At 23.5% G+C, this 22927-nt stretch overlaps 1 protein-coding gene across 3 annotated transcripts; it reads left to right on the top strand.

The window, feature by feature from the left end:
* Nucleotides 1-1993: 1993 nt before the first annotated feature.
* On the top strand, nucleotides 1994-12981 carry LOC126905216 (aromatic-L-amino-acid decarboxylase-like). 3 transcript variants are annotated; one of them, XM_050684732.1, is made up of 9 exons: nucleotides 1994-2248; nucleotides 9512-9625; nucleotides 10352-10586; nucleotides 10738-10857; nucleotides 11226-11355; nucleotides 11447-11707; nucleotides 11820-12037; nucleotides 12128-12328; nucleotides 12416-12981. In XM_050684732.1, the coding sequence occupies exons 2-9, from the start codon at nucleotides 9546-9548 to the stop codon at nucleotides 12650-12652; spliced, it is 1482 nt and encodes a 493-aa protein (XP_050540689.1). In that variant the 5' UTR covers nucleotides 1994-2248; nucleotides 9512-9545; the 3' UTR covers nucleotides 12653-12981. The 3 variants fall into 3 exon arrangements, with proteins under 3 accessions (XP_050540689.1, XP_050540688.1, XP_050540686.1); XM_050684731.1 differs by lacking the exon at nucleotides 1994-2248 and adding an exon at nucleotides 3769-3912; XM_050684729.1 differs by lacking the exon at nucleotides 1994-2248 and adding an exon at nucleotides 4422-4731.
* The last annotated feature ends 9946 nt before the right edge of the window (nucleotides 12982-22927 follow it).

Below are 22927 nucleotides of genomic sequence, written 5' to 3'. Positions count from 1 at the left end.
TTTAAACAAACCTTTTAATAGAATAAAGTTCTTTTATTGTTTTAATTAATATATCTAAAATTTAAAAGTGTTGAAACTATTTTATACAAAGGGGAGGGAGCAAATATTTATTAACTAAAAATTAGTCCCCTCGATTGTACTAAAGGTAAAACATCGAGTAAAGCTATTTCTTTTGGTCGATTTAAAGTGATCATAAAAAAAAAAGAAATTTATAAACTTTACCCATGATAACGCATATTATTATTTTTTATATAAGGTGATTCATTAAACGATAATCATTAGATTTCTCTTGAAATAAAAATTATTAAGAAAATTTATTTTGTCATTTTTTAGTTTCACGTATTTATTGATTTACCGAAATATCTAATGGATAATATCAAAAGAATCATTCTGTATACTTTGTGTCTTAATTATATGATTTATTTTAGATCATAAAGAAGTAGATAAGCTTTAATTAATACGCCTCTTCTTATAGACACTTTTGATTAAATTTTTTTTTTTATAAAAAGAAAGCGATTGTAAAAAAATTCTACACGAAAATCCTTTTTTTTTATATTAAAATAATTAATAGATTTGACGATTTTGTATTTTATTAACAACTAATCATTGCGAACAGATTTTTAAATTTATTAAATTGTAATAAACTCTTGAGCCAACTTTTTTACCTCTGGATTAGTAATTTTGAATAACAAAGTTTTCATCAAATTGATAATCATTATTTTCAGATAAATCGAAAAGCTAGCGTTAAAAGAATCTTCTTGTATTACTTTAATAATTATTGATGATATACTACATTATAGTATATCAAGGACGGTTTAGAATTTTTTGATGGAGGGTCATAAAAATGTTTAGACTTATAAATCAATTTTTTTCGTTCATAATACTTTTTTTAAGTATGCTATGATAATCCAAGTAAGGGTCACATGCCTCCTGATACGCCAATGACATAACTTTGGAAACTATTTAGTTCAATTTATGGTACATTCAAAATCAAACATTTTAAGCAAAATAACTTATAATAAATTAAAAATTTTAATTTAGAAGAATGTAATTGAAGTACTGAATAAAAAACAAATTTAATCTTTGGGAAAAAGATTGCAAGTTTACTTTGGTCAATAAAATTTGCTAGACCAAAATTGATAACATAATAGTATTAAATATAATACTAAAATCTGAAATCGATAAAAGACGTTTATTTAAAGGACAGAATTAAAAAAAGTTTTAAAACCACCTAAATCTTTAATTACAATATTTTTTAGTCATAATTTTTTGGGGGTTGCGAAATTATAATTTTGCTTTCCCGTTTTTTGACTGGGGTAGCAATTACCCCTACCATTTGGTTTTGGTGCGGTTGCTAATAATTAATAATCCTTTTAATCATTGAAAATCGTGACGAATTAATTGCTTAAAGAATAAAATATTTTTTCTTTTGTCAAGGTTTTCACTTATTACTTTTGACTTTTATAGATTTAATTGACTAGATCAGTAAAAATTAATTCATACCATACGAGTATTCAAGTTTTTGTAATACCTATACATTTATAAATTAAAATACCTAGTTTTACAATTAAACATTTGATGGTTTTCAATGTAAAATAAAAATTTATTTGCGTGATGATAAAATAAGTTTCATTGTTGTTTAACCAAAACAATAACAATTTGTTAAAAAGTTAATGAATGTGCAAAGAACATGTGTTATAGTCATCATAAGTTTAATCGTGGACAATTAATGCACAATATCATTAAGTAGATCATTTATCAATCCAAATAATATATGTATTCAATTAGTAAGAAAGTTCCAAAAAAAAGGCTATAAATAATTTTTTTAGTGAAAATAAGGCTTCAAATGGTACTATAATCAATAAAATAATAACGTATAATACTATTAAAACATCAGACTGATAACGTTTTGAGAGAAGTTAATTACAAGCAGCTGATATCGCCGAAAAACACTAAGTTCAATTTTTACACTATCTGTAGCACAAAGCAGAAATAAAATATTTCTCGACACAGTGAAGTGGTTATTAAATTGCTAATAAAAATCTCCTTCAACGGAAATGTCGGTTATTGGACGTCAAACTATGTTTCTCATCCAAAAGGACAAGCATTAAAAGAAATTAAAAAGCTCGTTATGGGAAACGTTAAAAGAAAATTAAACCGGAACAGAGAATATACGGAACTACAATCGGACGTGAAACGAACTTTTGTTTACAGTTTATTGGAGCAGGACTTAATATCTTTTTCGTTGGTAAGTTAATAATAATTACTATACTGCAGTGCACCAATTAAGAGTTTGTAGGCCCTCAATGTAAGGCATCAACGTTTTTGCACGTTTTAATACTTCTCTATTTGAGAAAATCAAAATTATGACGGCATACAACGCCATCAACCAACATGTAGATTACAATAGACGTTTTTTACCGATATTTGCATAATCATTAATCATTTCATGTTGGAAAACCCGGCCGTTGGATGGTGTACTATTAAACATTTTTTGTTGTCAGTAAACGATGTTTCCTACCGTATGTTGTTGATGGCGTTTTCAAAAGGCTGTAGTTGTAGTCAAAGGTTCAGTCCTTTTCGTCCACCACTCTGAAACGTTTCTGATATACTTATATTTGAGGACGGTCAGAAATTTAAGTGCCCTACGAAATTTCCGATAAGAAACGTGACCACATATAGTTTGTTTCAACATTGTACCACAATATCATCCCAACTGAATACAAATAAGTTAGAAAATTCGATTTGAATGGCCAAAAATTTATCATTTTTTACTGCGGACTATCTGAATAATAAATAACACTTTTTACTACACATTGATCACAAAAACTTTTTCGAAAGGCAATATTAGCTATACAGCTGAACTAATTTTAAGTGGAGTTATTTGTTAACTTTATAAAGTTACAGTAACATTCATTGTAATAATAATATTACAACTAATCGTTTTAAATAATTACCGATAATTTAAATAAAATTTAGCTTTGATGTAAAAAATTGAAGGTATTGATTTATTATTAATAAGTTTTTGAAATTATTTATCTTTTACTATAGTACTTGAACTAATTATTGTTGAATAATTATTTTAAGTCTAAATAATTAATTTCATTTTAAATAATATTAGCCACAAGTGATCAATTCATATTGTATAATTAATTTAATTGTGTTCAGCTTTTAGGGTAAACATTTGCTTCATAATAAATGTAAATTTTAAAAATCTCACTAAATTTTCCAAGGACCTGAAAAAAAACCTAAGTTTCTATTGGATTAAACAGATAATGTAATATAAATATCCTTGTTGTTATAGTTAAATAATTAAGGTTATTTTTGTGATTAGTATGGCGTTACATTTTTTAGAATTTACGTGCAGTTAACAGCTTAGCGGATTTTGACCCTTCCCTTTCTTATTATGTTTTACTATAATCATATTATAATATTAAATCTTAATCATAATAATTAACCTCGTATTTTTCTAAAATAACGAATACAATATTTTCTTGACCTTGCCCTTGGAGCCACGGATGAATAGTTAGATTCACCATTAGTATGGACTGGTGACTTATATAATTCTCTGCAGGTTGATTTATTGGTGGCCAAGGTAAAATTGCAAAAAAAAATCATTGTCTACTTATACATACCTAGGTTTACTTTTGTTATATTTGAAAATGCAAGTGTCGGTACTCTAATGAACTTCTACTTTGAAAATTAGTATATGAAAAAAAAATTGATATTTTATCAATTATTATCCTATTATTGGTTTACATAAACAATGTACAGTATATAAGTCTTCGTAACACATTGATTTGTAGAGAGTGCATTGTGAGAACGAATAATCTCAGTATTTTATTTTATTTGTTGAACTTGAAAATTTTTAGCTAAAATTAAAATATTTAAAGAGAAGTACATTTTATTCAGGTGAGTTTTGTTGTTTTAACTCGTGTAATTAGTTTTATAAATCATTGAATAATTTTTTTTTATGAAATGTTTTATTTTAATTAACTTACAACAAATTTAAAGGCATGATAAAATATTTAACTATAATTAATACAATTGTTTTACTTAATTCCAAGAATTATTCTTACAAAATAAAAAATATAGACAATTATTAAATTACATTTAAGTTTTAAATTATACTTTAGACATTTTAATTTCAATTTTTTAATATATGTTAAAAAGCAAATTTTTAGTTATAATATTTGTATAAAAAATTCAGCCATGTGTGACGTGAAGAGTGTCATCTAATTCGTGACAATAAGTTTTTTTGATAATATAAAATAATAAAAACCAATTATATTGATTATTGTTCTTTATTGTATAGAGTGATCTGGATATTATAATATGAAGATTGAAGTTTGAAAAATTTTAATCAATTTAACGTTAAAGACATAAAAGAAATAATTAATAGAAATCTAGTATTTTTTAGAAAAAAAAAAAATAATAATAAAATGTATTCTATTCTATTATTACCATAACAATATTCCGGAACTGAATATAACTTTAAAAGAAACTTCATATTAAGACACATAATAAACAGTAGCTTAGCTTAAGTGAAACAGTAAGGTATAAGTAGGAAAATCTCAGATAATTCGATGTGCTGTCGTTAATTTTTATACAAAGTCATTTGAACCGATAAAAAGAACAGTCATTGTTAAACGTACTTACGAGTTAGCAGAATCGACGTATTTGAGATATTTAGATAAAACACATGAGAAATTGTTTAGACATTCTGGAAAGGTGAGTTTTAATATATTTATACTATTATCGTTAATGTTACAATTAGAAAACTCTAAAATTGTATGACTTAATTAAATTAAAATTCAATAGGAAATTTAAAGTTTTCAAACCCAAAAAAGATTTAGTTGGCAATTCTAAGTTTGCTATCCTGAAATATAATCAAATTGATTTACTAGGTTTAGAAAACAATCATAAATTTACAAAAAACGTAAATACAATAGAGTATTAATATTTTACATCAATTTTTAATTTCATTAAAATATATTTTGAAAAATCCCATTATATCTTTTTAAAGACTCAAATCACCTTATTCCATTAGTCTTATTCAAGACTTCTTCATAATGATAAAAATACACAAATAATTTAAATTAAGCTTATTAATTATGAATAAGCTTTAAATTTAAAGTTATATCATTAATTATATTTTATTTTTTCCAATAGTTTTTGAAAATTTGTAAACTTATTTTAATTGAATAATTATTATTCGAAATGCTTTAAACAATTTTTTTTATTTATCAGTATTTCTTTTTTAGTAGCAGTCGAGGGAAGATATTAAAAAAGGTGGCTAATCTTTGCGATTCCATTTGATTAATATGTTTATTAAATAAAGAAAAGCTTATTTGAGGAAAAAAATTATAGCGTGACGTTTGATAGAGATTACTAGTATCGCGCTAACATTTCCATATCCGCGAACTATTTTTGACATCACTAGAATCATTAGTTTTTTTTTTTCATTGCCGGGAAAACATTAAAGAACTTAGGTCAATTACGATAGAATATAATAATCAAGAACAGATGATGTATATTAAATTAACGAAGCAAACGGTATTACTCTTTAATAGACAACAAGATTATTTTATCGTCACACAAATAACAATCGTCTTGAATTATTCAACAAATATTCAGTTGTTAAAAAATTATATCTATACTTTTGTGAAGTTTCTATCATATAATATACCGATAATAACAATTGAGCAGGAGATTGAATTATACTACTTTGTGTTCAGTTTTTCCATAGTCAGAGCTCTATTTAAGGAGTGGTTTAGAAGATCAATAGCTCCCCAAAAAATTCTTATGGGTGAATATCAATATAAAAAAGCAAAACCTACAAATATTGTCGATAACAAAAAATATTTTATTATTGAGTATTTATGAGATTTATATGATATATTTTGTTATTTATATTAATTTTAAAATTAACATATTAATCGATGTAAGCTTGAAAGAAAAACGATGACTTGTGGTGAAAAATGCGATAAAAAAATATATTGACTTTTTTTGTTGCTCTTTAAAATTATTTAAAAATAAAAAAATTAAAGGCGCCAAAATTCATGTACTTATTACACGCCAAAATCTTTAATACGGTCCTGTTCATAGTACCAGATGTCGACTTTGACGTTTTTACAGTCACTTTGTTTTACGAGATGCTCAATAAAAATAAACCAAACTAGTTTTGAATAACTCACAAAATTTCAAAAACAAAAATATGCGTCATCAAATCCTATGCTGTGAGATATTAAATTATTTTTATCTGTCAGTAATTCATTATTTATTGAGTCCTCAAAATACTCAAAAGAATCAAAATTATATTATATATTTTTATATGCTTTTCCATCCATAAGGATTGAAAAATAAAATTAATAAATTAAAATAAGTATAAGTTAATATAGTTACTGAAGATATGATATAGTGAAATATGTAAGAACATCTAATATAGGTAGACATTATAAAGTGAATAAAAAAAAAATAATAATAATAATAAATAGGATAAGTGGAATAAAACGTTTGAGAGAAATTAATTCGATTAAATTAAATCTATTTATCTTTATGACTATTAATGAATTTTTGTGTAACAAATAATATTATTTAATTGTACCCCCTTTAGTGATGATCGAATTCTATATGCTCAATAAAATAACATCAACACGAGATGTTTGGGCGAAAAAATGTATGTTTATTTTGAATACAATTTAATTGAACAATTAGAAATCTAGTCAAAATAGTTTTAAATACTTAATCATCTTAGTTATTAAAATTAATTTACTTACTCACTGGTGAGAATTTATACACTTGGAATTAAGAAGATAATATGACAAAAAACAGAAAAAAGTGTTTCTTCTAAGAATTAAAAGATGAACTGTGTTGATACTCATTTATTATTTGAACTTATGAATAGATTTTTAATACGATCATTTGTTGGCATTGTGAGAAAAGATAATTATAAAAGTTATAATTATAACAATTGTATAAACTATAAGAGATAACTATCTCCTGAACACAATCGTGTATGTTTAAAGAAAAAGTAAAATTATTCCTAAAGTATAATTTTGAAATGATTATGGAAAAAATAGTTTATTACATATGTCTTGCTTTTCAAGGGTAAAATTTTTTTATGATTGGCTAAAATTTTATTTTATCCACCAATCAACAAAATTTTTTATAATTTTTAAAAAGTATTATAACAGTTAAAGAAAATGATATAAAAAATAATCACTACTGTAGTGTTTACTTTTTACTACATTTCGAGATGAAAATAATTAATTTAAAATATAAAATTTATAAATTGGTGTTTTTTTATTAACATTTTATGTTACACATTTTATTATACTCGTGACTTAGTCTGTGAATAGTTTCTAAGGAATACTACGAATAAAATTATTTTCCTTACTCAAAGATTTTGAAAAATTATGTCACGGAGTTCATTAAATAAAATAAGGAAGCAATTATATTATAAAAGAAATTAGTAATCTTGTTTTCTGTTGTAATTTTTGAAATAATGGAATTTTTTGTACATCTTTCATATCCTATTTTAAAAGGATATCAATTTTATTTGTTTAAATAACAACATACATAATTTATTTATGTATGTATTAATTTATAAATATTTATACATATTTATTTATGAAAATGACTGATCGATAACAACTTTTGGACCAATATTTCAGAAGTTATCATTTTTATTTATAGGTGGGAGGAAGACTGAGGCCAAAAAATGTCTAGTGTTATGAATAGCAGCACCCTAGCTTTTTTAAATTATTAAAAACTTCTGAAATACTTATCTAAAAGTTGTTATAGACCAGACATTTTTATAATTAGGTCATTATCTAATAAATATGTAAGTTAGTTATTAGTTAATTATGTATGTTTCTATTTGAAAAAATAAAATTGACTCCCTTGTAAGGAATAAGGGGTGAATATACAAAGTACTTCAAGGTTGTTAAATTGAGAAAAATATGTAATAACTAAAGAAAACAAAAAAATTTTCAATAATATTCTTGTTTTTCGATGAAATAAGTCGTTCTTGATGTATCAAGAAACAGCGCATTGATAAAGGACTATCGATTAAATCTAGTCATAGATGTATAATTTTTTTTTACTGAGGAAGTGTTTAAACTTCTAATATTGTATACACATATGGAAATAATTTATTACTAAATGAGCTATGTAGAAAATATAGATATCTAATGTATTTTTAACCATTAGTCAAAAGTATACGAAGTTATTTTTTTTTATAATTATAATATAAAATAATTTAAATAAATAAAAAAGAAGAAAACTATACTTATTAAAATCATTATACAAAAAAATCAACAATCTAAAAGTTTTCACTCCTTATTGTCTCTAGACAAATTAGTGGCATCAAATAAAAAAAAAAGTTAGACCGTAGCATTAAAATTTAACTAATTACTAAATTAAAAATAAAAACTAAATAACAGAGTATCAAATTTAGACGGTTAATCTTATAGTAGATTATTAAAAAGATTATACTTAGTCATTTTAAATTTAGTTTTTGGAAGTACTGTTGTGTAATATATCTATTTACACGCTGCGTCACCTTCATCGTTGTAGTTGTTAATTTTATTAACGGACCTTGTTTGTTTTCAAAAATCTATTGTTTCCCTCGTATTCTTGTAATGCTGACCTTCAGAAATGAAATTGTCCTCTGATAAAATTTACCTAAATTTTTCCAAATATTAAGCTTTTTTTTTAATTGATAATACTCTTTATGTTTTAGTATTTTTTTAACAGCATTCTTTACTATACCAGTTACAAATCATGTAACGTTGGAATGTTTGTACAAATGACAAAATTAATTAGTTTTAAATTGGTTATTATATTAAACTAATACATTGGTCAACTAATTAATAAAACTTTTAAAAAAATTGACATAAAATTTACTTTCAACTATTAAGTAAAATCAATTAATGAAACCAGAGACGTGTTATTAATTTCAATTAGAAAGGTAACACAAACAATTTTTTTTTCTATCCGTCCCTTTCTAACTTATAAAACCCCACCGAAGTTATTTTAAAAATACACCATTGAATAAAATAGAATTGATACTCATGAATTTTTTCGACGAATATAGTCTAATCATATCATGAGTTAATCGTTTCATCACCAAGCTAGTATACAAAAACTATTAATATTTTATTAGCAGTATACTAATGAGGAACACGTTTTTCACCGATATAAGATTGTGCTGGACTTAAAAAATTCAAGTTTTATTATATTCACTTGTTTTTTTAATTTCATTTAACAATAAAAAATTAACTTCTTTAATATTATACAAACCAAAATGTTATTCATCTTTATATTTTTGTTAAGACAAGTTTAAAATTAATATAAGTCATGGTCTGCAGAAAAATGTATTTTTTTAACCTATAAAATAGTTTGTTTAATTTATATAATTTTATTTAAAATATTTTTCACATTATATTACTTTTCGAGTCATATCTCAACTACATAAATTAAATTAAATTTTGTTTTGAATACTTAGGCTCAGGATACTTATTGGAAATTTAGTTAAAATTATGGACTCTGAACAATTCCGAGATTTTGCCAAAACGATCGTTGACTACATAGCTGATTACACAGAGAACATCCGAGATAAGTAAGTTAAAGTTATGATAAAATTTAGAAAGGTTTCACAAAGTTTGTAATCGAAAAATAAATGTGCATTACACTTTAAGCGTGAAATATGTAAATTATTAGTTATTCTTCTGGCGAATTCATGAATTGTCAACATTTATATTAATTATCTTATGGTAAAATAGAATTATTTTTTCTCGAATTCGTTGTTACTGACTTTCATGGTGTTACATAATCATGATGTCAAAAATTAAACGCTGCATGATTATCCATTTGATGAAAACTTTGTTATTTGAAGTTACAAACCCAAAGGAAAGTTGGTTCATGATTACACTAAAATTTAAATATATATATAAAAATACAATATATATCAAAATTTGTTCGCAATGATTAGTTGTTAATAGAATACAAAATCGTCAAATCTATTAATTATTTTAATATAAAAAAAAGAATTTTCGTATAGAATTTTTTTTACATCGCTTTGTTTTTATTAAAAAAAAATTTTAGACAAGAGTGTCTATAAGCAGAGGCGTATTAATTAAAGCTTATCCATTCGATATTTCGGTAAATCAAGAAATATGTGAAACTAAAATATGACAAAAATAATTTTCTTAACATAAATTTTATTTAAAAAAAAACCGAGTGGCTAATATTAAAATAATCTCACTGTATTATATAAGTATTTCTTTTATAAAAAAAATATCCTAGATATGCCACTTACTAAAAATAATATAATTTAAACTTGCAGGCCAGCTGTATCTACAGTAAAACCGGGATATCTCTATGACCTTGTACCTTCAGAAGCTCCAGTAAAAGGCGAAGATTGGAAAACTGTCTTTGCTGACATCGAAAAAATCATTATGCCAGGAATAACGCATTGGCAATCACCACAGTTCCACGCATTCTTCCCTACAGGTAATTCTTATCCAGCTATTGTGGGAGATCTACTATCAACAGGAATAGGTTGCGTCGGATTTTCTTGGGTAAATATTTGATATTTTTTAAATTAAATAAATATTAAACCATACTACTCAATACTTAGATTTTATATCTAAACATCATTTAATTTACAAAAATTAGAATTTCAAATTTATTGTTTGAATTATTTAATTTTTATGATCTAATATTTCAAAGATAACAAGTCCAGCGTGCACTGAACTCGAGGTCCAAGTTATGAATTGGTTTGGGAAAATGTTGCAAATTCCAAAAGAGTTTTTAAATGAGTCAGAAGGACCAGGTGGTGGTATAATACAGGTATAAATTATTATCTTTCTTACTTTCAAATTATTGCAATTATAACTACATAATAAATTAACTATGTGTTTTTCATGATTTCTCTTTCTCAAAAAAAAAAAAAGAAAATATATATATTTTTTAATCAAACGTTAAATTGGAAAATACAATAATATTTTCATATACTATAAACAAAGTTAATGTCATTTTATTAATAACTAAAGTGAGTAGTCACAGCAGAAAATTTCTCATTTTTTTTTTAAATTATACCTTTGACCTTAATTTTTATTGTTGAAATAATAAATAAAAAAACTACAGCTAATTGTTTGAATACATTTTTTATTTATTTTTATTTTTTTCGTTATTTTTTTTTTGCGATATATTTTTAGGGTAGTGCATCGGAAGCAACACTTGTATGTTTACTGGTAGCAAAAGATCGCATGACTAAACATTTAAAAGCAATAAATCCTCAACTAGATGACGGAGAAATTAAATCGAAACTTATAGCGTACACTTCAGGTAAAATTTTCTTTGTCCCGATTGGTACCTTTATTGTATTTGAAATATACATGTTTGGTTTTATTTATTAATTTACTTACATAAATTTTAGATCAATCCAATTCGAGTGTAGAAAAATCTGGACTTCTTGGCTCTATGCACATGAGATTACTCGGAACAGATGATCAAGGTCGATTAACTGGTCCTATTTTGCTAAAATCTATCGAGGAAGATCGAAAAAAAGGTCTGATTCCTTGTTTTGTAGTTGCAACATTAGGAACTACAGGAACGTGTTCATTTGATTGCATCGAAGATTTGGGTCCAATATGTAATGAGAATAATATCTGGTTGCATATTGATGCAGCTTATGCAGGTATCCTAGTCTAGTTAGTTAAAGTTCATATTAATATTAATAGAATTGTTAAACTATTATATTATATCTAAGTGTTTTGAGCGAAGATTTATTCAATTTTTTTAATCTTTAGGTGCTGCTTTTATACTACCTGAATACAGATATTTAATGGCTGGAATTCAATATGCCGATTCTTTTGATGTGAATCTGCATAAATGGCTCTTAGTTAACTTCGATTGTTCCGCTTTGTGGGTGAAAAACACTAATCATCTGGTGAATGCGTTTAACGTGGAAAGAATGTATTTAAATCATAGTTATCAAAGCCAAAATCCCCAAATTCCAGATTATAGAGTATGCACATGTACTTATAATTATAAACAATATAATGGTTTTAGGTATGAAAGATTTTGTTGTTTAATATTTGTTAAACGACGTTTTTAGCATTGGCAAATACCACTGGGTCGAAGATTCAGAGCGTTGAAAGTTTGGTTTGTAATGAGATTGTATGGAGTTGAGGGTCTTCAAGCTCATATAAGAAAACAAATAGAATTAGCTGAATTATTTGGCCGACTGGTTGAACAAGACAGACGGTTTGAAATTGTCACGCCCGTCACAATGGGACTTGTTTGTTTCCGACTTAAAGTAAATGAAACTAATTTATGAAATATTAAATAAATGATAAAACTTAATTATATTCCTTAAGATTTATTAACATGATTTTATTTGCAGGGTGATAATATTTGGACAAAAAGGTTGTATGAAAGTCTGATGAAAAGTGGTAAAATTTATTTAGTTACTGCGTCAGTGCGATCACAGCTTGTAATACGCTTTGTTGTGTGTAGCCGTTTAACCGAAGAAAGAGACGTGAAATTTGCATGGAATGAAGTATCCTCATTAGCTGATACTATTACAAGTACTGAAGAATATAAGGAAAGTGATAATATAAAATATTTAACACATGGGTAAAAAATTGGATGGTTTAATGGAATAAAAAATAAAATAGAATTTGTGTTATATAATAATACTACAACGCGATTAAACTATTAAATTAATTATTGATTTTGTTTAAAGTTTTATTATTTGTTATTATACTATTATTTACATTTGACAAAAAATAATATATTTTTGTTTTTATTTGTATCTTGTTGATGTTAGTAAATTATAAAAGCTGTTATAATACTAAATGACTTTTATTTATGTTTTAAAATTATATGATCAGATTATTTTAAAGCAATATGTACTAAATGTTTGATTTTCCTAAAATTGATTAGTGTTTTGTTGAATACCCAATGTTTAACCCATTAAATTTAAGAAGTACGTTTAAGAAGTATGTATTATCGAATAAAAGTGTTAATATTTTTTGTTTAACTTTAATTTGTAATGTTTGAATAAATTTTGATTATTATATTTTTGTTTATTTCCCTTTATTTATTTATTTTTATTAATTATTATTATTAAAAATGGTCAAACATAAAATTTTTATTTATCATGAACTATTTATAAAACCATAAAATGATTGTATTATAATAGGTAAACATTTAAAATATACTTATTTTGGTTATTAAGATAAATAAAATAGTACTATTAGAATCTTCATTTAGTTAAATATTTGAAAGAAAAAAATTCTGATATATAAATAACATTATACATGTTTTTAGATAATTCCTTGCTTGCAAAATCAATTTAGATTACTCTATAATAAAATAATAATTATATTTTTGTAATAAAATATCTTAAATTGAATTATACGTAAAAATTTAAAATTTTCATTTATACTGGTTTTATTATTGTTAATAGGGATTCTAATTAAACCTTTGGGATGTTGTTAACCATTATTATAAATATGTTAGATTACAATCTATAAAACTATTTTACCTTTGTTTTAATTGACACTTTCGTGAGATATAATTTGAGATATAATGTTGAATAATTTACGGGTTTTATATAGTTTCATATAAACCACTAAGTACGTGCAATTTATTAAACATAATCTCGTATGACATTATAATCAAAAAAAATACTGATAATTCCTTATTGGACTGAAAAACGATAAAACATAAATTTGCTGATTATAATAATTAATAATATGATTTATTATTAAGAAATAATATACAAACTTTGTCAGTTATCATAAATATGCGATTTTTAAGAATTTATAATTTTAAAAGTAATTATACGTATGATAAATTCCTTATCCGTTAAAAACCCGAAAATTATAATTAAAAAGTGAATAAATTTACTTTCAATCAATTCAGATTGCGTCTTATTGGGATCTCGAAGGGCATGATCCCTCCAAAATTAATGTGACTATCATTTGTCCTAAAATGTTATTTTTAAGTCATTAAAAATAACAGTCATGCTAAAATTGTGAAAAAATTTTCCTTAGCCTTTTTTATTGAAAAATTATAAATGCGCACCTAACAAAACTCCTAGGATCGTTTTCAGAGTATAATTATTTTTTATGGCCAAAATGAATCATAGGCGGATCCGAAAGTGAGCGCGGAGGTGCACTAGCCCATAAAATAGTTCTGAATCAGCTCTTGTTATGAATTATTTTTTGCTATTCTATTAATGTCGTATTGAAGTTATTTATTTTACATTTGATTAAATAAAAATTTGTTGTAATATTCATGAAAAGGCAATTTTAAGATTTTAATACAAAATAAAGTTAAATACATTATCAAGAAATCCCTAAGCCGTTCGACTTTAGTATCTGTTTCTTAAATGCAATAAATGTAAAAATAATAATCATAAATAGTGTGACTGATTATTGTTAAGCTCATGTATATTATCGATCAATATAATTAAAAAGTGACACTCAGTAGGACTATTATATAGAATAATATTTTAATTTGTAATTTATTTGAAAAAGTTATGGGAGTTTTAAGTAAAAAAAATACAAAAAATGTCAAAAATTGGCTATTTTGAAATTTGTAGTTTTTTTTGGAGATTTTCCCTATGTACGGGGAACGAGGGAAATTTTTCAATTTTTGAAGGTAATGTCTTCGACTAGATACGATTTGTGATCTTTTGACGTATCGTTGAAAGAAATCGGTTCGGTAAGAACTGAAAAAAAGTGGTAACAGACACAAAAAAAAAAATAGTAAAACCAATACAAGTTTTTAGCTTCGCATCGTAGCTAAAAAAAAATACATAGTTTTAAATATAAAATTAAGTTAAAAAAAAAATGTTCAATTATAGCAGATTAATTCTTTATTATTAAAGAGTTAATTTATTTAATTCATTTAATCGTGAATTATCCAATTTTCCAATGAGCTCATTATTTACAATAAATCACATTAAACGTTTTAATTAGACAATGGTTTAGACTTATTTCATTCGTTTCTCAGTAATCCTTGAATATATTTAAACAAGAAAAATAATAGGTCTGGTTCACACCTTTAAAAGATATAAACCGAACATGAGAATACCGCCAGCAATGCACTAACATGAGTTTCATAATTTATACACCTATTTAAATGTTTATATTTTAAATAACAATTTTTGAAATTATTATTTTATATATAATCATTTGTTAATAATTTTCTTAAATAAATTACACAATGAATAAAGTGGAAATAAACACAAAAGCAAGATACCAACGTACCTTGAGCTGATCAAAAATTGTAAAAGTTTTAAAATAGATTTGAAATACAAATAATAATAAAGGATGGGACTTTTTAAATTTCTTATTGATAAAGGATGAATTGAGGCCGCTACAATTGTATAGTTAACGGAGCTGTTACTTTTTCAGTTCACACTTATTAAAAACAACATAGCAAAAAATGATGAATTATCATGTATTTTGATTTAAATTTATTAAAAAATAATATTTAAGATAAATAAGTAAAAGATGAACATTTCAACTATAAAATTGTTTTTAGTTCGTTTATGGCCGAAAAAAATGATTGTAAATAATAATTTAATATTTTTCTACGAAGGTATTATTTTATTTATTTATACGTTACTTTATTAATTACTTTTTATATATATTTAATATTTTTTATCTTTAATTATTCTTGTAATAGTAGTTATATTATTATATAAACGTGAATTAACATTTAAACCTACATAGTTTATCAAAAAGACAATACTATCAAATATCAATAATTTTTAAAATATAATTAAAGTTATAATTATAGTTTTTACGCGAGTGTATGCAAATCTACTGCTATGAAGATTAACGCGTGAGCTTGTCGTCATGTCGTTTTTATCGGTTGCCAGTCCTTCATACCCTTTTTATAAAAAGCATACCTGAACACACTATATATTTAATGAAATAGATTTATAGTACAATAGTAAAAATTTGCTTTACGCCTGAGTGGGTTAAATTGATTTACCCTATAAATTATTAAAATCGAAATAGAATTTTATTAAATATGTTTCTATATTATATTTTAAAACGCTGTTAATAGAAATTTTTAATAATGTAACGGTAAATTCTACTGTAATATTTTTCAAAGTATCACAATTCGAATTTTCTTTGAACATAGAAATATATCAATATACAGGTTGTTATATGTTAATTTCTAAAATTGTTCAAACACAGCTATTGTTATAATTACAGTGCTTATGGCAGTTATTCTGTGACATCGGCGTCTTTGTCATTATACTAAGGCCTCAATATAGCAATCCTCGTACATGACGACGTGATTAAAATAAATTAATGGTAGCAATAGTTTATAACTCAAAATCCATTCTTTAATACGAAAATATTTGGATCAATCTTTCCATTTATACTTTTATTTTCAATTGAAAATAAAATAATACAAGATTTATTTTTGGTTTTTAGCTTAGTTTTTAGTTTATTGAATACTTTATTATTACATAAAACGTTTTTTTTTTATAAAATAATACAATAATAAAATTAAGATAGCTTTTATATTTTCTTGAGCTTCAGATTTTAATTCCTATTATTCTTATTTCTATTTGCAATATACTAAGTGAATTAAAAAAACGAAATTTATAAGCTGTTAATGTACTGGAAATATTCAAGGATAATTAAAATAATATTTATGATTTTCTATGTCTTTCATGAATATATTTTAGTGAAATTTAAATTTATTTTATTTTTGTTCTTAAAAAAATATGCTTTAGACGTTTTCCAAAAATTTAACAATTTTTTATTTAATAACATTCATATGCAAACACAACATTTTAGAAATGGATGATTTTCATGGGTGACAAATGATTTAAAATTAGTTATCGAACTTAGAATATATCAAGTTATTAGTATATTTGTCATTTTTTTTTCCTGACTTTACAATTTATAGACAGTGTAATCTTACTAGAATATATTATTAACACTAAAACTTACTAAGTATTAAGATTAAAATGTGTAAATTATGAGCAAAGTTAACTTTACCATAGATAATGATTTATTGTATTCAAAATTGTTATTAAATATAAAAATATTTTTAAATTATCGAAATTTTATAAAAAAATAATAAATAATAGTAATAATTTAGTATTATTAAGTTGGCTATACGGGAAATGTTACGTTAATAGGAATCGTCTCTATGGTAAAAAACATATATTTAGCAATATAAAATATTTTTTTTATATAGTTAAATATTTTTGATTATTCAAAGTTACAATTTCCATGAAAACAAATTACTTTTAATACACATTGCAATTTTCTTAGTAAATTGAAGTTTTTAATAAAAATAATTTTTTTTCTTCTTGTGTATAAGGACTAATTATAATTAAATTATATTAAATTATATTAGCAAGTATTCAATGTTTCATGAAATGTACATTCAATTTATACGGTGATGCCATTTGTTTTAATATAATCCAATACAATTTTTAATATTTCTTAAATGCAGTACGATAAAGATTGTTTGCTGTTGAACATTCAGACTTAATCCAGTCGTAAGTACATTTATTAAAATATTATTTTGAAATATCTAAAATTTCAATAAATTACCAACAATATAGATATTATTCAAGGTATATTCACTTTTTAATAATTAAACATTATCCAAAAAAAAATATGTCATTAAAGAAATATAACACTTAATTTATGTAAAATTATTTTAGTTAAATTTGTTTGAAACCTTAATAAGATATTTACTTTAAGTTTAAATAATTGCTGTTCATTTACCATGTATGTTTTAACAACTGTTCATCAAAATTAAATTTTATTATATTTGTTAAATTCACTAATTATTTTATATACTTTATTTGCATATTAGTACTAAAGGCTGATTTACACGATGCCAGTTGTTGGCATNTAGTATTAATTACACAAACAATAATAATTTATGGGTAGGGTCAATAATAGTCTTAGAAATATATTTTTAAATGATAATGATGAAATTGTTTTAGAAATCATAATTATTTTTTAAATAAAAACGTTTGGAAAATTATATATATATTCAATGAGGTTCAATTAATTTTTTTCATTTTAGTAATATTTGAATAAAGAAGTTTGGACATTGCTAAATTTTTAGGAACAGGGTGATAATTTTTGTGACATTTACATAATGTGATTAGTATCTCATATGAAATTAAGATTTTTTTTTTTATAATATGCATAGTATTTACTATAATGGCTAACTTTTTTTTTCCAAATATATTTTATAAAATTGATAAATTATTTCTCAGATTTAACGTTAGCCTTCTATTTCTCTTGGAAAAAATATTGAGAGTCAACTTTTAGCTTTCATTATATACATATATTTCTTTAATTATCTATAGTTATAATTTTTTTCTATAAACTTTTAATAATAATAAATTTATCATTTGGTTTTTTACTATAATAATCCTTTCAATAATACTTAACTTAATTAAATTGAAATTCAGAAAAGTTGTCAGAAATATTAGATCAAAATTAAGGCTAGAATGATGTCTAATTATTAAATTCGGCTGATATAATTTGACATTTGATGATAGAAACCAATATTTACAATATTGTCCTTGTTATCAAATTACAATAATTTTATAATATATTTACTGGTTAATTGTTAATGTTATAATAGTAAAGTATTCTTAATTATTCAAAGTTACAATTACTATGGAAACAAATAACTTTTAATACATTTCAACATTTTCTTAGTCAATTTAGTAAATTTTGGGTTTTTAGCACTTTTTAATAAAAATAATTTTCTTCTTCTTCTATATATTATAAATCATAAATCATATTTGCAAGTATTTAATATTTCATGAAATATACGTTAAATTATAAACGGTATTGCAGTTTGCATTGAAATGACTTACAATAGTGGTTTTAATCACCGTTAAATTTAAATCTAAATAGATTTTCCAACTTTTCTATAGACACATGTAGAATAAAATTTCAGTGAGTGTTATTTTTATTTTCTCACCCTAATAAATATTTTTATTTAAGAACACATTGTATCCTACATTTTCTGTGAGGTTAATATCACATAGCTTATAGTTGCTTATATAACTAACTGTAATTATTTATTTTTTTTTAATATACTTCATTTTAGTTTAGACTACATTATACTTTTTGTTCCCCCACAAAAAAATATATAATACACATATTATTATATACGCGATTTGATATCTTAAATAAAAAAAAAAATGATGTGCATTAATCGATTGAAAATTTTATTTGACTATATGAATTTTAAACAAAAAAGTTGGTTCTTTCATTAAAGATACCTCTTTTTTATCATAACAGATACATTTATAAAGTATATTGTAATATATATATATATATATATATTGTTCATTATGTAAGGGAACGGGTTTCTATTGTTCTCATATTAGAACAACTGGCTTGTTTTCTTACTAGTTGAACACTCTGTATATATTGATATATGAAAGTTTGTTTTAATTTATGTTACACTTTCAAAACAAATGATGACTTTAATCTTATAGTATAAAAATAGCGGGCTGTACATAGTTTGATATATCGAGACAGTTATTTCACTAGTACGCCCTATAAATTTGCAAATGTAAAAAAAAACTGGCTGTACTATGCTAACATTTTCAGAAAGATATGTCACATGTACGAGTTTTAACATTTGCTATGGAAAAGTCATTTATTCAATGTANTTAACATTTGCTATGAAAAAATCATTTGTTCAATGTATCTCGAATAAATTGATGCATTCACAGTTATTTTACTATTATTTTATAAGGCTAATGATTGTGATAATTTTAGAGGTATCTTTAATGTAAGAACAGATTTTTTTTTTAATTTATATAGTCAAATAATTTTTATAACAATTACATTACTACACAATTTTTTTTTTATATAAACACTAAATTTCTCGTATATTATAATTTATGTATTCAATATTTTTTTGTGGGTGAAAATCCAAATAAGTTATGATTAATTTAAAGTGAAGTGAAATTTATTCCAAAAATCTAGTACATTTAGTTGAATAGGCGCAACTAGAGGCTATGGTAATGTATAACAAATGTAAGATATATCTGTGTTCTTATATAAAAATATTTTTAGTGTGAAAAAATAATAATAACACCGTGTAAAGCATTAATTCTAGTTGCGCTTTTAAATTCCAAAAAGAAATAGGAAACCCGTTTAGATTTTGATTTAAAAGCAATTAAAATCACTATTTTAAGTCATTTCAATAAAAATATGCATAAGAAGTTCTCTATTCGTGTGGAACCTAGTTTTAGAACGAATTAAAACTCTTAGTTAGTATAGATAAAAGTGTAGTTAAAATAAAGTATCAATTATAACTTTGTTAACAGATATTCTTAAAGTATGATATTAAGGTACATTGTTGTAATTTTTTAAATACACCAAATGCCAAGACAGAAAGCACATAAAAAAATCAATTAGCTACTTGTAGTTGCAATTTCTCGTGTATTATAATTGTATATAAACTCAAACATTTTAAAATTTAATTTCGATATCTAATAAAAGTATAAAATTAATTTTCGAGTTATAATAATTACATAATAAAAATTATGAAAAAAGAACGAATAAAGTTATGTTAAAAATTCAAATGCCATTTACTATTAAAATATTTTTTATGATAATAGTTCTATCATTTTAGCCTAGTTTATATTATTAAATTTCAAATTTTAAATCTCAGATACTAGATTTATTTTAATAATGTTGTTTGATAAATATTTAACATTACTAAATACAATTTTAATAACTTAATAATTATAATTATAACAGTTCTATTCTTCTTAATTACAACATTTTAAGTAATACAATAAAGACTAAAATATTTTGATTTATAAAATAATTAAATGTTTAATTTTCTATGAACATTATCATTTTTTTTGTTATATAGGTTTCCTTCATTTAATTGTGTTACTATAAAACATATACTCTGTATATACTTCCTTTTGTTATTGTTATTATGATTTATTATAAATAGCATTTTTAAATATATTAATATATAAAATAAAATATCATAAACAGGATGTAGTAAACATTATGAAATAGTAATGTGTAAGTATATGTAACAAACGTTATGTTGATCATTTAAACAGAATTGTAATAAATTACTAAAAACAGCTAATAAAGTGTTATTAATTTCGGTAATCAATTCTTTCAATTGAATATACCTCCAAATTTAATATAAACAATGTTCAAATACCTATCAGTTATATTTTCTAGTTCCTCCTCACCGTTTTCTGTATTCGACTTATGTGTAAGGATTGGGTGAAAGTAACTAAATTTATTTTGTATAAATAAGAATAATACGACGTTTATTTATTTCAATATATTTATTATTAACTTTAAGGTAAAAAAAATTAATATTTTACTATTAATATATAAGGTATGAAATTAAGTATTAGTTTAAGTAGAGATAAAGAAAATATAAGCGATAGTTATTAAAAAAAAATTAAGTAAATCAGTAACGTTTGTACTTAGCCAATCAATTTAATCTTACCTATGAATGAGTTTTCTGTGTCTTCATCATAAAAAATAATACTTTCTTGACAAGATAGAGATCTTACATGTAGTTTCTATTCGAGATATACAGAGTGTTCAGTAAGTTAGGAAACAGTTAAATTGTTACAAACAATGAGTACAATAGAAATTCGTTTCCTTATTTACTGAACACTCTGTATATTACTCGAATAGTTGACTAAGATGAGGTATTTTCTGATACTATTAACGCTATTGAAAAAAAATGATAATTAACCACAATAATTTTTATATTAATAAATGATCACTACATTTTTTTACTGTTTTATCTTTTTTAGGTACCTTCGTATTCACACTCCGAAAGGAAAAATTATTTTAAACAATAAGTAGTAACTCACCCCACCCAACAAAAATTATTACTTTATTTGGGGTTAATATGTACTTATGTTTAAACCTTTAGGCGATTTTTTTACAAAAAATTGTTTTATAATGATTATTGTATATAATTTTTGTATTACTAAAAATAATTCCCTTTCAATTCATGCAAATTAATTGGTCATATCAATTACTTAAACAATTTAATATTTCACATTAAAGTTGTATTATTATAAATTTATAATAGAAAAATGAATAATAAAATTAAGTTAAAAAAAACTGAAAATTAAAATGTTTGGTCGATAAATAAAAAAGTTCAACGGCCAAATGCCTGATAATTAAGATAAATTAGCCTTTTATCTTCTAAAGGACATAAAACTGCATACGAATAATTATTTTCTACTTTTTCTTTTTCAATTCTAAATAGGCTTTTCATTTGCGATGGGTTCGAATTAAATATATTTAAGGGACATATAGGAAAATTAAATAATTAATATGTAGGTGATTAATATTACATTAATTACTAAAAATTATTTTTCAACATTTTTTGGAGTTAAATTTCAAACCAATTAAAACTTTTCTCAAATGTTACAGTCATTAAAGTTTTTAATTTTTTAAAACGTCCATTGTTTTTAAAAATTATAATACCTGAATCAAATTTGAACTAAGTTACATCAGAGATACAAAGCTTACTCTTGCAAAAAAATAATATAAAATCATCCATTAAGTTAATATTAATAGTTTAACAATTTATTGTTTCAGTCGATTGTAATGTAATATAGGAAATATTTTGTCTATAAATTACTAACATTTTGTGCGGAAATAGAGCTCTTTAATTTTCAAAGTTAATAAAATACAAGGATAGGGAAACTAACGATTTATATGTATATTATTGCCAGAGCTATAATAGTTTTTTTATTTTTTGTATATGCAATGTATAAATCCTATGCTAAGAAGATCATAATAGCTATAAACGAGCTATAAACAAAATAAAAATATGTATATTTGTACAGAGTGTACCTTTATACACATCATTA

This window comes from Daktulosphaira vitifoliae, unplaced genomic scaffold, assembly GCF_025091365.1.
Source record: "Daktulosphaira vitifoliae isolate Bord-2020 unplaced genomic scaffold, ASM2509136v1 Scaffold_4, whole genome shotgun sequence".
Lineage (NCBI taxonomy): Eukaryota > Metazoa > Arthropoda > Insecta > Hemiptera > Phylloxeridae > Daktulosphaira > Daktulosphaira vitifoliae.
This window is presented reverse-complemented; position numbering and strand designations above follow the sequence as displayed.

Excerpts from the sequence above, each read along its gene's own strand:
- LOC126905216 (XM_050684729.1), top strand. The coding sequence starts at position 4,703 with ATGAGAAATTGTTTAGACATTCTGGAAAG. Across the intron at positions 4,732-9,511 it reads TGTTTAGACATTCTGGAAAG|GCTCAGGATACTTATTGGAA; the intron begins GTGAGTTTTAAT and ends TTGAATACTTAG. Across the intron at positions 11,708-11,819 it reads TATTGATGCAGCTTATGCAG|GTGCTGCTTTTATACTACCT; the intron begins GTATCCTAGTCT and ends TTTAATCTTTAG.